The sequence below is a fragment of the Copadichromis virginalis genome, linkage group LG3, assembly GCF_057382275.1.
Source record: "Copadichromis virginalis isolate Kocher_CV1m ecotype Utaka linkage group LG3, C_Virginalis_male_GT1.1, whole genome shotgun sequence".
Lineage (NCBI taxonomy): Eukaryota > Metazoa > Chordata > Actinopteri > Cichliformes > Cichlidae > Copadichromis > Copadichromis virginalis.
The window spans coordinates 38,787,183-38,807,684 of record NC_140620.1 but is presented as its reverse complement, the minus strand read 5'-3'; the positions used below and the strand labels follow the sequence as shown (position 1 = coordinate 38,807,684).

Below are 20,502 nucleotides of genomic sequence, written 5' to 3'. Positions count from 1 at the left end.
GAATATAAAATTACTCTTAAACAGACTGAACTTTAGACAGAAACAGCACTACAGCTGAATAACAGAAGTGGTTGATGGGGATTAGTTTAAAATAGGCTGGAGTGCTCTGAAGCAGCTGTCCAATTAAAGTGACCAGGATATGTTCTTCAATGCACATATTAAACAAATATGTAGGACCGCTTTCTTCCATTTGTGTAGTATCTCTAAAATTTGAAATATCCTGTCTCAGAGTGATGCTGAAAAACTAGTTCATGCATTTATTACTTCTAGGCTGCCCGACTATAATTCATTATTATCAGGATGTCCTTCTGTTAATCCAAAATGTTGCAGCAAGAGCACTGACAGGGGCTAGACAGAGGGAGCATATTTCTCCTATGTTGGCTTGGAGTCAGGAGGCAGACATTGTCTCTACTTTTAGGATTAAGCTTAAAACTTTCCTTTTTGATAAAGCATAGTTAGGGCTGTACAGGTCGCTCTAAATCCTCTCACTCATGCTGCAATAGGTCTTGGCTGCTGGGGAATTCCCATGATGCATTGAGTGTTTCTTTATCAGTCACCTTTCTCAGTCACTGTGTTATACACCTCTCTGCATATAATTATTAGTTATTATTAATCTCTGGCTCTCTTCCACGGCATATCTTTTGTCCCCTCTTCCTCCCCTCACACCAGCCGGTTGAGGCAGATTGCCGCTCCTCCATGAGCCACAGTGCTTGCTCATGTGGGGGTCATATGATTATCAGGGTTTTTCTCTGCTTTCTTTGTATTATTATAGGGTCTTTACCTTACAGTATAAAGGAAACTATTGTTGTGATTTGGCACCGTATAAATAAAATTGAATTAGACTGATTATTTTCAGTAGTGACAGAGACTTTTTTTTCTTGCATTCTCAATTCCTGTTGTGAGTTTTAGTTTCCCTCTTAATAGTGGTGAATTTTCAAAAACAGTTCAATGAGTCACAGGTATGCAGCTGTTAAAACTGTCCTGTCTTTTAGTCTCCTCAGAGCCTCCTTAGATATGATCTATACATTAAATATGCATGAAAGAAACAAATCTCCATCCATACAAACAACGGATTTTAAGCTACACTGAACCTCTCAGAGAATTTTTATCTCTTACAAAAATATCTATGGTTTTAGAGCAGCAGTTCAAAGCTGAGGGTAAAGACGTATGACTTGATCTGTTCACTACCACTGGAGCAAAGTCTCATCTCTGTGATATGTTGTGTGTAATTCATCTAACATTTAAAGGGTTTGTAAACAATGGATACAGCACGTTTATGTACCATGTTTATTTTTAATGCTGGAAAATCCCTCTGGAGGTAGTTTTTAAAATGTTATATATTTTCACTTTATTATAACTCACCAGTTTACCACCACTTTATACACAGTCAACAAAAAGAGAACAAAAACAAACAAAACAAAAAAAGAGGGTGAATCCAAAAATCCCAAAGTTTGCCATTAAACCTGGTTTCACTTCAAACTATAAGCATCAACTCAAAAAAAAAATGTTCCAAGTCATTTAACTGCTTTGCTTTTATCTCTGATGTAACGGTAACTCAATCACATATTAACAGCTACTCCAGTTTAAACAAGATATTCTTGCTATTACTAAGGCAGGAATGCAGAGAATTTTATTTTAACAGATTTTCTGTCTTCCTCAGTACTTCCTCTCTTGGATAATTAAAAGCTTATCCTATGAAAGAGACTGATTCATGAGCAGTGATGTGTTACAGCATCACCGAGAGTAGATCAACAAAGCAGATGTAAGCATGTGCAAAACCACAGTGTCATGCGGCGGCTGTGTGAAGGCAAGAGAGGACCCAAATGCACAGCTCTAGACACACAGGGATGAACTCAAAGGCAGGTCTTTATTAACAGGAACATAAGAAGTCATACAAAAACTATACTGGGAGCAACTAAAGCTGAGGCGCTGGGAAGACACGGTAAATGCACACAACCTAGAGGGACGACGCAACACAGAACAAAGGGACACTCTGACATAAATACACAGAAGGTAACGAGGGAAGTGGGAACACACGGGGAACACAGCTGAAGACAATTACTCATGACCGGGCAGGGAGGACACGAAACTGAAAATACTGACACCAAGATGTGGACCTTAAACACAACACAGTACATAGAGAAGAGCACAGAGAGAGAGGCAGAGAACAAGGATGAATACACGAGGGGATGAGGAGAACACAGAACACAAAGGACGGGAACACGGTACCAGAACAAACACCAAAATAACAGCATGGATAAAGGGGGGATCCAAATACCAAACCAAACAATCCAATGAACATAAGGAACGAAATACAAAACCACAGGAAAACTAAGAACACTGGGTCAAAATGACCCAGGACCATGACACACAGCTGCGCTTCAAAAAGAAAAGGTTTCTTTCCAGTGTTTTATAAAAATCATTGTCAGCCCACATTTGTACAAATTACAGATCAAGATCAGCTTTATGTAGGACAGCGGTCCCCAACCCCCGGACCTCGGACCGGTACCGGTCCGTGAGTCGTTTGGTACCGGGCCGCGAGAATTGAGGCTCTGGTGTGAAATGTATGGTTTTCAGGGTTTTTATCGGTTTTCAGCGTTATTTTGTTATCGTTTTTATCGTTAACTCTGTTTTCCTGGGTCTTTTCACGTGTGTTATGAATAAATCTTCTTTTTTTCGGTACCGGTACTAGTTTTATTTTTGTTGTATTTATCCGCGACACCTTAAAGGCCGGTCCATGAAAATATTGTCGGGCATAAACCGGTCCGTGGCGCAAAAAAGGTTGGAGACCGCTTATGTAGGACACTCACTGGCCATTTTATTAGGTACACCTCTCTAATACTGAGCTGCGCCCACTCTTGCTTTGGACTTCCTGTTTCCTTCATATCAGCTTGTAGCACTCTGGTCGTTTTCTGGCATCAGAACTCCCGCTCACTGGAAATGTATTATTTTTCTGACCATTCCCTGTTAACCATAGAGGTGGTTGCGCGGGAAAATCCCAGTAAATAAATGGTTTCTAAAATTCTCAGACCAGTCTGGGACCAACAACCATCCCACATTCAAAGTAACTTAAATCATATTTTCGTCTCTATTCTGATCCTTATTATGATGATAATTCTTTTCATTTCTGCAGTAACGTTTTCTTTCTCTTCTTTTCTCTTTCCATTAAAGTCAGTTTCTTGTTTTGCACCACACTCAGTTTTCTCTTGTCAACACAAATCTGTAAATAGGTTTATAAAGAAATCCTTCCCCACCTCTCTGGTGGGGAAGGAGCCTGAGTTAGTGCGTGAGGTTGAGAGGTACCGGCTAGATATAGTCGGGCTCACCTCCACACATGGCTTGGGCTCTGGAACCAGTCTCCTGGAGAGGGGCTGGACTCTGTCTCAGTCTGGAGTTGCCCCTGGTGAGAGGCGGCGGGCTGGGGTGGGTATTCTAATATTCCCTCGGCTTGCTGCCGGTACGTTGGGGTTTTTCCCGGTGGACGAGAGGGTTTGTTCCCTGCGCCTTAGGGTCGGGGAACGGGTCCTGACTGTCATCTGCGCTTATGCGCCAAGTGGCAGTTCAGAGTACCCAGCCTTCTTAGAGTCCCTGGGGGGGGTGCTGGAGGGTGCTCCACCTGGAGACTCTGTTGTCCTGCTGGGAGACTTCAATGCTCACGTGGGTAACGACAGCGAGACCTGGAGGGGCGTGATTGGGAGGAACGGCCTCCCTGATCTGAACCCGAGCGGTGCTTTGTTATTGGACTTCTGTGCTAATCACAGTTTGGTCATAACGAACACCCTGTTCGAACATAAGAGTGTCCATAAGTGCACGTGGCACCAGGACGCTCTAGGCCGTAGGTCGATGATCGATTTTGTAATCGTATCAGCAGACCTGCGACCATATGTTCTGGACACTCGGGTAAAGAGAGGGGCTGAGCTGTCAACTGATCACCACCTGGTGGTGAGTTGGATCAGGTGGCGGGGGAGGACGCTGGACAGACCTGGTGCACCTAAACGCGTAGTGAGGGTGTGCTGGGAACGTCTAGCAGAGGCCCCAGTCCGCGAGATCTTCAACGCACACCTCTGGCAGAGCTTCAACAGCATTCCGAGGGAGACTGGGGACATTGAGTCCGAATGGACCATGTTCAGCGTCTCCATTGCCGAAGCTGCTGCATTGAGCTGCGGCCGCAAGGTGGTTGGTGCCTGCCGTGGTGGTAATCCCCGAACCAAATGGTGGACACCAGAGGTGAAGGGAGCCACCAGGCTGAAGAAGGAGTCCTATCGGGCTTGGTTAGCCTGTGGGACTCCGGAGGCAGCTGACAGGTATCGACAGGCCAAGCGGAATGCGGCTCGGGCAGTGGCTGAAGCAAAAACTCGGGTGTGGGAGGAGTTTGGAGAGGCCATGGAAAAAGACTTTCGGACTGCCTCGAAGAGATTCTGGCAAACCGTCAGGCGTCTCAGGAGGGGAAAGCGGTGCTCTACCTGCACTGTGTATAGTGCTGGTGGAGCGCTGCTGACGTCGACTGAGAAAATTGTCAGGCGGTGGAAGGAATACTTCGAGGACCTCCTTAATCCTACTGACACGTCTTCCGAGGAGGAAGCAGAGTCTGGGGATGAGGGGAATGACCCGCCAATTTCCGGGGGCGAGGTCACTGAGGCAGTTAAACAACTCCTTGGTGGCAGAGCCCCTGGTGTTGATGAGGTCCGCCCCGAGTTCCTGAAGGCTCTGGACGTTGTAGGGCTGTCCTGGTTGACACGCCTCTGCAATGTTGCGTGGAGATCAGGGGCAGTACCTGTGGACTGGCAGACCGGGGTGGTGGTCCCCATCTTTAAGAAGGGGGACCGGAGGGTGTGTTCCAACTACAGGGGGATCACACTCCTCAGCCTCCCTGGGAAAGTCTATGCCAGGGTGCTGGAAAGGAGAGTTCGTCCGCTAGTCGAACCTCGGATACAGGAGGAACAATGCGGTTTTCGTCCTGGTCGCGGAACACTGGACCAGCTCTTTATCCTCTCCAGGATACTTGAGGGTGCATGGGAGTTTGCCCAACCAGTCTACATGTGTTTTGTGGACTTGGAGAAGGCATTCGACCGTGTCCCTCGGGGTGTCCTGTGGGAGGTGTTGCGGGAGTATGGGGTGTCTGGCCCATTGCTACGGGCCATTCGATCCCTATACAACCGTCGCAAGAGCTTGGTTCGCATTGCCGGCAATAAGTCGGACTCATTCCCGGTGGGTGATGGGCTCCGCCAGGGCTGCCCTTTGTCTCCGGTTCTGTTCATAATTTTTATGGACAGGATTTCTAGGCGCAGCCAAGTGGCGGAGGGCTTTCGCTTCGGTGGCCTCAGAATCTCATCTCTGATTTTTGCAGATGATGTGGTTCTGTTGGCTTCATCGGGTGAGGGCCTCCAGCTCGCACTGGAACGGTTCGCAGCCGAGTGTGAAGCAGCGGGAATGAGGATCAGCACCTCCAAATCTGAGGCCATGGTTCTCAGCCGGAAAAGGGTGGAGTGCCCACTCCGGGTCGGGGATGAGTTCCTGCCCCAAGTGGAGGAGTTCAAGTATCTCGGGGTCTTGTTCGCGAGTGATGGGAGAAGGGAGCCGGAGATCGACAGACGGATTGGGGCTGCAGCTGCAGTAATGCGGACACTGCACTGGTCCGTCGTGGTGAAGAGGGAGCTGAGTGTAAAAGCGAAGCTCTCAATTTACCAGTCGATCTACGTCCCTACCCTCACCTATGGCCACGAGCTGTGGGTAGTGACCGAAAGAACGAGATCGCGGATACAAGTGGCGGAAATGAGCTTCCTCCGAAGGGTGGCTGGCCTCTCCCTTAGAGATAGGGTGAGAAGTTCGGCCATCCGGGAGGGGCTCAGAGTAGAGCAGCTGCTGCTCCACATCGAAAGGAGCCAGCTGAGGTGGTTCGGGCATCTGACAAGGATGCCCCCTGGGCGCCTCCTGGGTGAGGTGTTCCAGGCATGTCCCACCGGGAGGAGGCCCCGGGGCAGACCCAGGACACGCTGGAGAGATTATATCTCTCGGCTGGCCTGGGAACGCCTTGGTGTTCCCCCGGATGAGCTGGAGGAGGTGGCTGGGGAGAGGGAGGTCTGGGCCTCTTTGCTTAGGCTGCTGCCCCCGCGACCCGGCTCCGGATAAAGCGGATGAAGATGGATGGATGGAAGAAATCCTACTTTACTGTAACTGGACTGCAACTAAAAAGATGATAAACATGCAACATATAATTCATGCAACTAATGCAACCATTTCACAGACTTTATTTTTTTATACGCTTTTTATAGTCAGCTGCATATTTCAGCTTCATTAGTAGATTTTAGGCAATTCATTGACAAAAGAAAAACTAAAACCTGAGATGAGACTTTATTAATGTTAGAAGGTGCTATAACAATTGCACCTTCTAACATCAGGGACTTTTAATGTGAAAGGTAAAGACAAGAAGGTGTTTTATTTACACACTTTGCGCAAATAAAATATGATCACGTTTAAATTGTGTAATTTCATTTGCAGTGAAGCATTTCCAGGACAGGCTCCAGCCACCCCACCCCAACTGCGACCCCGACAACATTAAGTGGAAGACACAGAATGGATGGCATTTCTGAGTGAAGTGTATTCAATTTGCTTACACATCTATTCATTAGCAGCCAACCTGTTCTGATTAAACATGCAACTCCAGAGCCAACAAACTGACAGCGATTCATCTTCTGCAGAGCATGTGTGCAAAATTTCAGTTGGCAGCAAATGTTTCAAACAATCACAAGCTTGATTTATCTTGAGAGACGAGGATTAGCAGATAAGCGACGTCGAGCATTTCTGGTGCTCAGTTTGCTTGTTCGGAGGTGAATTTTTTTCCCTGTCCCTGCTGGATTTTGCAAGACCTGGACTTATGAGATCGTGTTACCTTAGGAGTGTTCATCCAGACTCTCCGGTTATTCGGCCCTCTGCCCCAGCAGCAAGTGGTATCTATTATCGTCACAGATCGAACCCGCAGTTTCTACATCCCCTAAAACGGGTCAGTTTCGGTAATGGTTTGACTTATTCCTCATTGAGCATGGCGCTTCTCAATGCCCGATCTATGACAAATAAAATGTTCTTGTTGAACGATCTTATTCTTTCCAAAAAGCTGGATTTTTTATTTTTAACTGAAACCTGGCAGCGTGATGGTGACTATTCTTCCCTTATCGAACTTTGCATGGGCGGGTACTCCTTCATCAGTCGGCCGCGGCATTTTGGTCGTGGAGGAGGTCTGGCTGTGGTGTGTCGAAACTGGTTTCACTGTCGCTCATTAATGGTTGAAAAATTTTCATCGTTTGAACTACAGCTGGTTAAAATTGGAATTAAAGATCCATGTTACTGTGCTGTAGTGTATCATCCACCTGGACCTAACAGTCCATTTTTAAGGGAGTTCAGTGACTTTTTGTCTTCCATCTTGAAGTTGTCCAGATTGTTAATAATTGGGGATTTTAATATACACATTGATGATGACCTCTGACCTCTTTGCCAGAAGTTTTCTTAGCATCATGGACTCGTTTTATTTCACACAGCATGTGTCTGGCCCCAGTCACACCTAGATAGATAGATAGATAGATAGATAGATAGATAGATAGATAGATAGATAGATAGATAGATAGATAGATAGATAGATAGATAGATAGATAGATAGATAGATAGATAGATAGATAGATAGATAGATAGATAGATAGATAGATAGATAGATAGATAGATAGATAGATAATGGATTGCATTTATATAGCGCTTTTCGAGACCCTCAAAGCGCTTTTACAATTCCACTATTCATTCACTCTCACATTCACACACTGGTGGAGACAAGTTATCGACAGACAGACGGACGGATATTTTGACCAATTTCCCTGCACTACTGCCTGCTTGGAGTCAACAGTACTACTCTGGAGTTCATGTGAGTAATATGAGTAACACCGGCAACTGGCTCAAAACCAGCATTGTGACAGTATTGGCCTGTGTTATCTCATGAGCAGAGTGAGCCGTATCCCTGCTGGCAGACACCCAGCACATTCCTCTGTATTTCCCTGGCAAACCATGCAGATAGAGTCTTTATACAGTCAGCGTTTGGCAGAGGTAAGTGAAAAATATTTAAACAAAATAATCATTTTTTTCTTAATTTGGCCCTAATACTCCTTCCTAGATAATAAACAAAAACTATTCAGTCAGAAAGAAAAAAATGTACATTGCTCTTGTCGGCAGAAAACGCTGACACTCTTTTACACTTTAGTTTAAAAATATTACTTCCTTTTAGTAGGAATGGATTGTTCTGAAGACGTGTGGTGAAAGTGTTTCATCATATGCAAAGTAAACAATGACTTACAAGAGCGCCTGGAAAAGTTACCACAGAAATCAAAAATGAAAACAAAATATGGTGTCACGGTGGTTAGCACTGTTGCCTCACAGCAAGAAGATCCTGAGTTCAGTTCTACCATCAGGCCGGGGTCTTTCTGTGTGGAGTTTGGATGCTTGCGTGGGTTCATTTCAGGTTCCTCCAAAAGTCCAAAGACATGCAGTTAGTGGGGCTAGGTTAATTGGAAACTCTAAATTGCCCATACGGTTGTCTATGTCGTGTGGATTTTTTTTGGTGGTGTTTTTTTTACACTTCTCCCATTCCTGGTGAACATTCGACGGATTCACAGCATCATCCAAGAAATGTACAGCTAGGATTTTGGAGCACTGCACAGGAGCATGATTGTGAATACTGTCAAAAACAGTGGTGCCAGTGGTGTCTCCATAAGTTAAGCATACATGCTGGAAAATGATTCTTATAAACACCAGCACAAACTCCCTGACAAACCCCACTCTTTGAAACAATAAAAACAAAAGCAAATAAGAGTAAAACACTGGTGATGATGGTGAACTGACAAAGTCTCTTGTAGACTGGAAAGAACAAAGTCAGCTTTCCTGATTAACTAATGTTTAATAAGGTGAGATAAATCCCACTATGCTAGAACTTCACCAACAGACCAACAACAAAATGAGTCAGAGAAGCACACAGACCGGATGATCCATGCAGGACTGACACTGCCTCCATCTAACAACAGCCGCTCACTGCAGGTAAACAGGCTGTCTGAAGTGGCCCATGAGCTGAAAGTGCATAATCAGAATTTCCCTTTATACTATTAGCTGTCAGGTTCACTACTTATTATACTGTGGCCTGTAAGCAACAGCAGCAAGTCTGGTAATGGACGTGCAATAAAGGGGATGTATGCTGTCTAACAAGACGGCTGATCAGTTAGTTTCACTAACTTATCTACACAAGGCAAGAGATTTAATTTTGTTTTCACACATAACTAAATCTGTCTGTGACAAAGTGGGTGAGAAGACCATTTGTCTACATTCTTAGTTAACATTCTTGTTTTGATTTAACCATATTTCACATGTAATCTGCAATAGGCAAACATCTACTATCCCGGGTTTGTTTATGTTCTGCACTTTTACAGATTATATAATATAACATCTTGGTTTAAATCAATTCATGCAAGTTTGTTAAGTTAACATGTTATTTATTTCAACTGTTAATTTGTATTGTTTTGAACTTACCTTTACCTACCTGTCTTCCAGAAGCAAAAGGAGGAAATGTAGTTCTACTTCCTGCTTTATACCTTCTGGGTTCATCTGAGGTCCCAGGAAGGGACCAAGGGCAGGAGGGGAAGAATTCTTATAATTTAATAAAGTTGATTTTAAAGGGTTTATAAAGAAATAGATTTAATGTTGTGATATGTATTGATTACACCAGAGTTTATGTTGCCAGTCAAGAGGAGTAGTAGAGGATGAATATAATCATGTTCATCTCACCTACCTACTGAATGGAATAGTCCAGAGGAGAAAGTGTTTGATTAAGGGGACTATTTAAGCAGACGAACTCAGGTGTTTCAGAAGAAGGGTTCAGGTCAGTGTAGCTGTGTGCAGTTTGACCTTAATTTCCGTTGATTTAAGTTCAGTTATGTTTATTTGAATTGAGTTAATTATAGAGTTGAGTTTCTTATTTGTTTCTTTGTAAATATTCTTGGGCCACAGAATGGTGAATAAATCACTTGCTACACTGGACAGCATCAGTCTCCTGCACTTCTTTGACCGCTTAAGTCGAGTCCTACCACACTGTCTTTTAGCTAAAAATGATCATGATTCATCTTATAAGTGCTCATGGATCTAAATCAGTGGTCCCCAACCCCTGGGCCTCGGACCGGTACCAGTCCGTGAGTCGTTTGGTACCGGGCCGCGAGAGTTGAGGCTCTGGTGTGAAATGTATGGTTTTTAGGGTTTTTATCGGTTTTCAGCGTTATTTTGTTATCGTTTTTATCGTTAACTTGGTTTTCCTGGGTCTTTTCACGTGTGGTATGAATAAATCTTCTTTTTTTCGGTAGTTTTATTTTGTTGTACTTATCCGCGACACCTTAAAGGCCGGTCCGTGAAAATATTGTCGGGCATAAACCGGTCCGTGGCGCAAAAAAGGTTGGGGACCGCTGATCTATATTAACTCATATTGTATTCTGTGTACAATACTCTGTCATGGTTCAGCTGTGTGGCAGGCAGGATGTAGGACCCAAATGCAGGACTCCAAGATGGGAATTTTAACTGAAAGAGGGGCACAGAGGAAAAACACACAGCAGAGCGACCACATGAAGGTTAACAAAGCGACAACAAGCAGGGGAAGAGTGAGGATTAAAATACATAGACATAATGAGAAAAAAAAAGCTAATCTAGACATAATTCGCACAGGACAGGGGCTATCAAAATAAAACTGGAAGCATGACATTCTTCAGCGTGCAGACTAGACACTAAGACTTGGAAATACAGCCCAGACCGTGACATACTCACCTGCATTTCACTTTCTCCTTATCATCTAATGGAAAATCACTTACATCTGCCAAATACTGACTGTATAAAGACTCTGCCTGCATTGTTAGCTGGATGACTGCAGAGGAATGTGCTGGGTGTCTGCCAGCAAGGAAATGACTCACTCTGCTTGCGAAAAATCACAGAGGTCAATGCTGTCAGTATAGCTGGTTTTGAGCCAGTTGCCGGTTACTCGTCATTACTCACATTAATTCCAGAGTAGTAGTGTTGGCTCCAAGCCAGCAGTAGTGTTAGGAAATTGGTCAAAATATCCAGACCTTTTATTTCAATCCCACAATCCCCCTCCAGCAGGTAATTCAGGTCCCACATATGAACCCATCAGAACCTCAGCACTGACAGGAATGAGTCTAGACGCAGGTGGTGGTGAAGGTGGAGGCTTGGATGGAGCTCTGAGTGACCAGCATGAAGTGAGAGATGGGAAGTAGGTGGGCTGAGTGAATGAGAGTCAGAAAGGCAGAATAACACAAGAGAGCTGAGATATAAAGTACGCTGAACGGGGGCTGACTGGCTCGAAGAAGTTGGTCAAGAAGATGATTGTACTAGAGCTGTGATGTCAGCAGTGTGGTAAAGTGGAAGTGTTGTAGATAGGGTTGCCAACCGTCCCTTAAAATACGGAATCGTCCCGTATTTCGAAACAAAAGTACACGTCCCGTATTGAGCTAATAAGGGACGCACTTTGTCCCGTAATACAGTGAGAATCAAAAGTAGTCTATAACTTTTAATGGAATTAACGCTTTGTTTGAAAACATAATTCCCAGCCCCTCTCCTGCTTTGTGACCAATGAGCTGACAGCACACTTATGACAATTCGAGTATGACAATTCAGATTACCGCTCATCTCATTGGTCGAGGAAAGGTCGCTTGCGGAGAAAATACCGGAAGACAACAGATGACCACAACAAGAAGCATGGCCAACAGGGAAACAAACGCCGACACTGCGGTGCAAGTCTCGGACGACAGTACACCTAAAGCTGGGCAAACACTGTGCGATTTTTTCAGTCACGTTATTCAGCTCCTGCTCAAACTGCACGATTGACTCGCAGGGTTAGAAGTTGGTAGGTCACGATGCAGGGTCTTCCACTATACCGCCCGATGCTCTGATGCGACCTGAGAGCTCACACTGTGCCTCCATAAAATTAAGGTTATAACAGAAAATCTGTCGCTCGCTCTCTCTCTCTGTCTTTCACTCACACAGACACACCACCACCATCAACTTTGCTAAATTGCTAATGAAAAACATTGATCAGGCAGCTGTGATTGAGCAGCAGTGTAAATCCAACTATTTTCACGGTTGTTGTGGTCGTGATCATTTTGTGATGCCACATGGAAAAGGCTCGGATGAGCTTTTCAAAGTTCTACAAGTTGTGCCTCCATCGCTTGTGTCCAGATCACACGCTGCACAGCCGTGCTGCAACGTCTTTTTCACCGACGTTTACGTGTTTGCGCGTGAGCAGTGTGAGCGGCTGTGGTGAGACCCTCACGAGCGATTGATGATCGGGAGCTGGTCGTGAGGTGTTAATCACTTCTCGTTACCCCACGTATACTACACGACGCACGATGAAGGCCAAAATCGGGCCGATCGCCAAAACCGTCGCACGACTCAAAAATCGGCTCAAAATGGGCCTAAAACCGCACAGTGTGAGCCCAGCATTAGAGCAGCAATGTTTGTTCCCCTCAGAGAAAGGGAAGAATGGGAAAAGGAAAACACCTGGCTGGAAAAAGTTAATATGGGCATGTGCAATGAATATCAGCGCTATGTGGCCAGAAGTGTGATAATATAATTTATTTTGTGTAATAAACGACTGCAAGGATAGATAGTCATCTATTTGTTGTAATCAATACATAAAAGTAATACATAGGTGAATAATGATGATGAGTTATGATGCGTAATCATGGGAACAAGCGGGTTTACAAACAGGAGCAGCTGATTAGCATTAGAAAAGCTGAAATAATACCTCAACTGAAGCCAATTGTACTAAATGCACTAAATGTGCACTGTTACAAGAATATTTTTCTTTCTATTGTTTTCTATTATTTTAAGTTAAGCAGGACAGAGTTCTTTTAAAGAAAGATTTACTTATATTCTCAAAAGTTAAGCATGACAGGCTTCTGTTTAAGAAAGAGACCTGTTTTACTGTGTTAATGTTGTCATTTTGAGCTAAAAATAAATGGCTAAATGATCATTTGTTTCACATGTGTTCATATCACAAAGAATAGAATATGCATCTACTTAAATCAACTTCAAGTCAAATGGTTAAAAAAAATAATTTCACACACAAAAAAAGAGCTAGAAAATTCACCACACTGGGAAGGGTGAAGACAACTGGGTTGCCCGGCCCTGGCCACGAGGTGTCCCTTATTTATTTTTCAGGGAGTTGGCAACCCTAGTTGTAGAGGACAGACTAGCAGCCGAACACCTACGAAAGCAGGCAGATCACTGATTACAGATCTCCCTTAGTGAACTTGCACATGATTGATTACAACTTGCAGCCTGAGAGACTGAACTTTAGATACAAGATAAGTGACTAAGGAGGACAGGTTTATGTGCATTACTTTAAAACTGGTTGCCGTGGCCGGAGATGCTCTGAAGCCGCTGTCTAATAAAGATGCCTCCAGGGAGAAAAAACATGAGTGTGAAGCATCTTTATTGGAGGCAGCAGTATTTTTTGTTGGTTTCTCATTGCTTTTTGTGAACTGTCAATTTCTCCACTAATACCAGGATGCAGTGTTGGCAGTTTTATATAACCCGGGTATACAGCCATGTAATTATTCTGTCTTTCATAAAGAGGCTTCATAAGAAAAATACACTGTTTGGTCTTTTTGTAGACCAACTCTGCATGTGAAGTACAGATTGTCCCAGAGTCCCAGAGCCCAGGTACAAGAACATCTTGACTATCTGCCCCTCCAGCCTTCAAGGTCCACTGCAACACAGCTGTATGGTCTCGCTGAAAGTCAAAGTTGAACAACTTTCCTTGGATTTGGATATTTGTAAACTCAAATGTGATGCAATGAGGAGCTGCTAACAGGAATTGAAAGTACAACACAGCCACTGGATTTCTACTGTGAGAGGACAGGAAACAGATTTTTGCAGCCACTTCTTAGGAAGACATCCTTGGCAAGAGTCCACCCAGCTGTGAGTGTATATAAGGAGTTCAGAGATGATGAACCTCACAGTCCTGCACACTCAGGCAGCTCGAGAAGTGAAGGAGACGCACAGCAGCAGAGATCCTTCATATCTGAGAAGAACAAACCAGTTGAAGACTGAGCCTTCAGTAGATCCTCCACTCAATAATTTAAAAGCTTTAAGATGAAGACAAGTGTTGCCATCCAGTGCATCGTTCTCCTGGCCTGCATGGCCCTTTGCACTTCACATTGTAAGTGTGTTTTTATGGAAAACTTTGGTGTATCTGTGCATCTTGAGTGGAGCTGAATTATGAAAACAAATCAATTTAAATATAGTTATGTTTAAGTAAAATATGAAACTGCAGCAGTTTAACCTTATTTATCACTTTCTACCTTTTCCAGTTATTCCAAGGTGCCGGTGTTTGAACACCAGTAAGTCTGTAAAGATCGCTCTCATCACTCAACTCAAGCTGGATGAGCCTCGTCCATACTGCAACAGGAGAGAAGTCATGTAAGTGCCCACAGTGACAGGAGCACATTATTAATAAGAGCTCAGTCATTAATAAGGATTGTTTATAAAGTGTTTTTATATCAAAGCTTTCTTTACATGTTACAGTGTCACACTGAAGGATGGGAGTGAACGGTGTCTCGATCCTCAGTCTAAATTCACCATAATGCTGCTAGAAAAACTGTAAGTCACACAGATGTTTTTTCTATCATTCACTGGTGTTCAACTTAATGTGAGTTAAATGTTATAGAGGAAGTCAGTGAAGTTAAAACAGGAACATCAACAGTCACTTTGGAGCATCGTGCGAGGCTCTGCACATCAGTGATTAAAAATACTGATGGTTTTAGAGTAATAGTTCAAAGCTCAGGATGAAAACTGCTTCTGGGTCACAGGACAAATCTGATGGATGAACAATTAACAAGCTACAATAATTGAACGGCTTTATCGTGTTTTTGCAAGTAAAATTCAGGATCGTCATTCTCATAATTTAGAAGGTGAAGAAGTTAAGAGAGAAATCACTGCTTGAGTGTTATGAGTTATGAATCTGTTCACTATCACTGGAGCTTCAAGGTCTCACGTCTGTGATTTGTTGTCTTCACAGGAGGCAGAAGAAAAGTCAGCATAAGACGACCGTCAGCCCCCAAACAACCACATCATCAGCCACAGTGTCAAACTCATTATGATGCACTTTGCATGTTTATTACTGTTACACAAAAGAAACCAGACATCACTTAATGAGAAGAAGAAGCAGCCGAGATCCGGTGCAGATTTGTCCACCACATCCCACCGTGGTCTATGGGACTGAAATCTGGTGACTCTGGAGGTCATTTACATGCAGTCATCTCACTGTCATGTTCAGGACACCAGCTTGAGTTGTGAGATATGGTTCATTGGGCGACCGTGGCTCAGGGGGTTGGGACTCGCATCTGTAACCGGAAGGTCGCCAGTTCGATCCCTGGGCTCTCTGTCCTGGTCGTTGTGTCCTTGGGCAAGACACTTTACCCTACTTGCCTACTGGTGTTGGCCAGAGGGGCCGATGGCGCGATATGGCAGCCTCGCTTCTGTCAGTCTGCCCCAGGGCAGCTGTGGCTATAACTGTAGCTTGCCTCCACCAGTGTATGAATGTGAGAGTGAATGAATAGTGGTATTGTAAAGCGCTTTGGGTGCCTAGAAAAGCGCTATATAAATCCAATCCATTATTATTATTACACTGCAGGAAGTAGCCTTCAGAAGATGTGTACACTGTGGTCATAAAGGGATGGACATGGAAACAGTAAACAGTGAACATTGTTCAGCTGTTGGACTGGATACATGTTTAAGTATTTGGGATTTTTTATTCTTTTTTTAATGCACTTATCATCAAGAGTGGCTCCTCTGATTTTAAACCAAAGCTCTCCAAACCAGCTGATATGAGAGATCCACTTGAGCTCGCTTCATAGTTCACCCCTCTGTTTTCCTTCCCTCGAGTGCAGCCTTTGTGTTTTGTGTTTTATTTCATTTCATCGTTGGTCTGTTCTGGATTATTTTTATAACATGTATATTTTTGGATTCTCAGTGACTGAAATAAAGGTTGTTTTCTGTTTGCTTCACTTTCTTGCCTTTGAGTCCAGTATCTGGGTCCTTAACCTTGCACATTGTGACACAATCTCCTCTTTCATATCTAAAAAATGATGTTGTTACTCCCCGCTTTCTCCAAAAAGTATTTCCCATCCTTGGACCTTATATCCTGAAAATTATCAATACTAGTCTGTTAACCGGTCAAGTTCCTAGTGGGTTTAAACATGCAGTCATACACCCCTTACTTAAGAAACCTGGCCTTGATAGTTCTACTATGTCAAATTTTAGACCTATCTCCAAACTTCCCTTTTTAAGCAAGATCTTGGAGAGGATTGTACATACCCAACTGTTGGATTATTTGAGCGACTCGCAATTGTCTGAAATTTTCCAATCTGGTTTTAAGCCCTTTCACAGTACGGAGACAGCTCTTGTTAAAGTTATGAATGACATTCTTGTTGCTACTGATCGTGGTAAATATGCTGTGCTTGTCTTATTGGATATGACAGCTGCATTTGACACAGTGGACCACGACCTGCTGATCTCCCGCTTACATCACTGTGTGGGAATTTCTGATCTGGCATTGTCATGGATAAAATCATATCTTTCCGAAAGGAGTTTTTGTGTCAAGCTGGGGTTGGCCGCTTCCTCTGTGGCCCCTCTGCTTTGGGGTGTGCCCCAGGGATCTATCCTTGGGCCATTACTTTTCTCGCTGTATTTACTCCCCCTTGGTGCGATTTTTCGTAAACACGGAGTGTCATTTCATTTGTATGCCGATGACTGTCAGCTTTACTTACCTTTTAGTCATTTGGATACCTCCCCATGTCAATCACTCCTTGACTGTCTTAGCGATATTAAATTATGGATGGCAAATAATTTTTTGAATTTTAATGGTCGCAAAACGGAAGCAATTTTATATGGCCCGCATCGTTCTACTGATTCTCCAGATGTTGATTTTGGTGATTTGACCTCTCATCTGAAAAGTTCAGTCACTAATCTTGGTGTTAAACTTGATTCTGCGCTTACTTTTGAAGGTCATGTAAGTGGGGTGGTAAAATCAGCTTTTTATCACCTCAGACGCCTGTCGAAGGTTAAGCCTTTCCTTTCCAAACCCAATTTGGAAACTCTTATTCATGCTTTTATCACCTCACGTCTGGACTATTGTAATTCCCTTTTAATAGGGGTCGGGTCGGGCACCTTGTCACGCCTGCAGTTAGTGCAAAACGCGGCAGCGCGATTTTTAACCGGTAGTAGGAAATTCGATCACATCACTCCGGTTCTGGCTTCCTTGCATTGGCTTCCCATTGATTTTAGGGTTCGTTTTAAGGTCCTTTTATTGGTTTTTAAATCTTTAAATGGTCTGGCTCCTGTGTACTTAACTGACTTGCTGAAGTCACATGTTCCTCCTCGCTCGCTCCGTTCAGCTGAGCAGCTGCTGCTGTCGGTCCCTAAGTCGCGGCTGAAATGCAGAGGAGACCGTGCCTTTTCAATTGCGGCTCCGATGCTCTGGAATAACCTTCCCCTCCAAATTAGACAAGCGTCATCAGTGCAGGTCTTTAAGTCCAGATTGAAAACCTATTTTTATTCCCTGGCTTTTAACTCTGTAGGAAACTGACACCTTCTTATTTATTTTATTGTTTGTAATGATTTTATGGTATTTTTAATTTGGTTGTTGTTTTGATCTGTGTTGTTCAGCACTTTGGTCTGCCTGGTGTGTTCTTAAAGTGCTATACAAATAAACGATGATGATGATGATGATGATAAAACAACCAATTCTGAGATTTTAAGAACACTGAACATTTTGCTCTCTAAAAATGAGGCTTGATCGTCAGTGTTCAGTGTCAACACTGTGAACTGTTTACTATGATAATTTTGCAGTTTGCTTTAAAAATTTAGCTTAAACACGATGCAAGAACATGATACACATGTGTGACTCAAACAGCTTCATCATGAACTCGAAATCACTGAATCTGAATCCTGCATGAAAAGGTGTGTCGGGTTCTGAAGACATAACCATTAATCTTGTAAGAAGTGAGGGGATAAAACATCACTCTTCCACATTTAGCTGGTGAAAACTGTTTCGTGCCAAGACTAAATTTATTAGCCTTGATTTTGTGTTTAAGTCACTGCTTCCTGTAAGGAGTTGAACATGGGAATAATAATAATAACACATTTCCAAACTCCAGATGTGAAAAAGTTATCTGAGGTTTTGGGAACTGGGAGCTGAGCCTGTCGTGGGTTTCTGCCAGGAGTGAATGAGACCTTTACAGGGGGACCCTCAGTCAAGGTTTAAATCTAAAATACAAACTCTCCAATCAGTTATGTGTTGATACATTTTATTTAAGATTATATTTCACCTAACATATATTTTAGATAGCAATAGACAGAACTCTAGTTAGTCACATGTACAGTAAAGACATCACCAAAAGCATTAAAAACGACCAGTTTGTGGTGAAAATCTCCTGAAGTAAATGTTGACATCTGGATATTTGGTTCTGAAAACGCACAGACGCTAAACTTTAACTGGAAGCTCCACTTGGATACTTTCCAGCACCATCCTCAGTGGTCACATGTGAATATTTTGGGCAATACAATCAGGTAAAAATCTGCATTTCTCAAATGCAGAGTTGCAATGAAGGATACATATTTAGGCTAGTTAGTGCCCAGTGACAGATTAATTAATAAAATACTAAAAAAAATTCATTCAGTTCAATTTTATTTACCAGCACCAAATCACAACAACATTGGCAACAAAGTGCTTTATATTGTAAGGTAAAGACAAGAATATAGAGAAAACTCCAACGGATAATCACTTATGAGCAAGTACTTGGTGACAGTGGGAAGGAAAAACTCCCTTTTAACAGAAAGAAACCTCTGACAGAAGCAGGCTCAGAGGAGGAAGACAGGACAAAGACATGCTGTGTGGAAGAGAGCCACAGATTAATAATAACTACACTGTTAGCCTTTGCAGTAATTTCCATAGCTTAGTACTGCAAAATCAACAGTAAAAAACTCTAAAGGATGTTAGCAGTTTAGTACTGTAATTTGCATGTAATTGTGGGAAAATTCCCTGAGATTACATTATTTTTACGGTAACTCACTGTACTCATGGAAACAGCTGTAAAATACAGCAAATGTAACAATTGGTGATGTTACTGAGATTATACTATTACACCATCTGGATATCTGTTGTTTTCTACTGTAGATCTAAGAGTAATTACTTAAATCCTCATTCAGAGTGTATTACTATAAAATGCGATTCACTGTGAAAGTAGTATAACATATAAACTACAATATACAGCATAGATTTTAACTTAAGGAGTAAGTTGCAGCCACACTAAAATTTAATTCCTTGAACTGAATGGAACCTCATATATTAATAAATGTATTTGTTTATTCAAACAATGTGAAACATTATTAATACTATTAATTAATAGTATACTTGTAAGGTTAGTATTGTGATAGAGTCGAGTATATTTAATTATACTCTTGTAGACATTATGACATTATGCTAGTACAATTATGGTGAACAAAAAGTACATCCAAAAGTTAATTTCAAGAATACTGTTATGTACTAAAACGGGGGCCAATATAGTCCCAAGAAGCATTATTAGTATACGTACTAGGTAAGGTATACTTAGGAAATATAATTGAAGTATACTTATTTTTGTATGGCCAACAACAAAAACGAATGGCTACATTTAGAGTAATGTTTAAAAATGGCTTCATTTAGCAGGGTGTTCCTTTTTTCTCTTCTTATTCTTTCTTATACTGGACCTTCATTTGTTTTGTATAAGGTGGTACTTTTTAAGACGCCTCTGCCTAACTACAGTGAACTAACCTAATAATATGCTCTGGTCGTCATTTTACACAAGTTAAGGTGTCACATCCATGAAACCTACACCACTAACCAGCATCAGTCCTACAACTTCACTCTCAAAATTAATAAATCCTGGGACAAGCAGAAACTGTATTTTTAGCGGTGCATTTTGTTGCAGGCCAGACTGCTATTAAATGCTCTCCTAAAGAAATAATTCCTTTGTAGCACCACTTCGTCTTGGTTCAGAAGAGATGTCCTGGATATACGTGATAATGTAACACGGGTGTTTATGTTTGTTCATGTTCAGCACGTTGGGTTGTGTTTTTAAAGCGATTGTTACGTTTTTAAAGCTTTGTAATGCGACAGGTGCGATAGCCGACACCACACCTTCACCTGACGTACAACGTGACGTATGACGCACACGTCGGGTATGCACTTTCTAAACAACAATGGGGATAGAAAATATTGCTCGAGTGGTTAATGCTCCGTTCGCTGGTTGCCAACCACCATTAAATAACAACAAGAAGAAAATATTGATCTGCTTCTCTTAGTTTTGCACGTTTAAGACGCAATTCAGACTCAAACAAAGCTGTAAAGCAGGAGAACAACATGACCATCAACTATTC

At 42.7% G+C, this 20,502-nt stretch overlaps 1 protein-coding gene across 1 annotated transcript; it reads left to right on the top strand.

The window, feature by feature from the left end:
• Positions 1–14,030: 14,030 nt before the first annotated feature.
• LOC146714592 (permeability factor 2-like) lies at positions 14,031–16,091 on the top strand. Its single transcript, XM_085452745.1, has 4 exons — positions 14,031–14,245; positions 14,397–14,505; positions 14,611–14,685; positions 15,104–16,091. The coding sequence occupies exons 1-4, from the start codon at positions 14,179–14,181 to the stop codon at positions 15,183–15,185; spliced, it is 333 nt and encodes a 110-aa protein (XP_085308871.1). The 5' UTR covers positions 14,031–14,178; the 3' UTR covers positions 15,186–16,091.
• Positions 16,092–20,502: the final 4,411 nt, after the last annotated feature.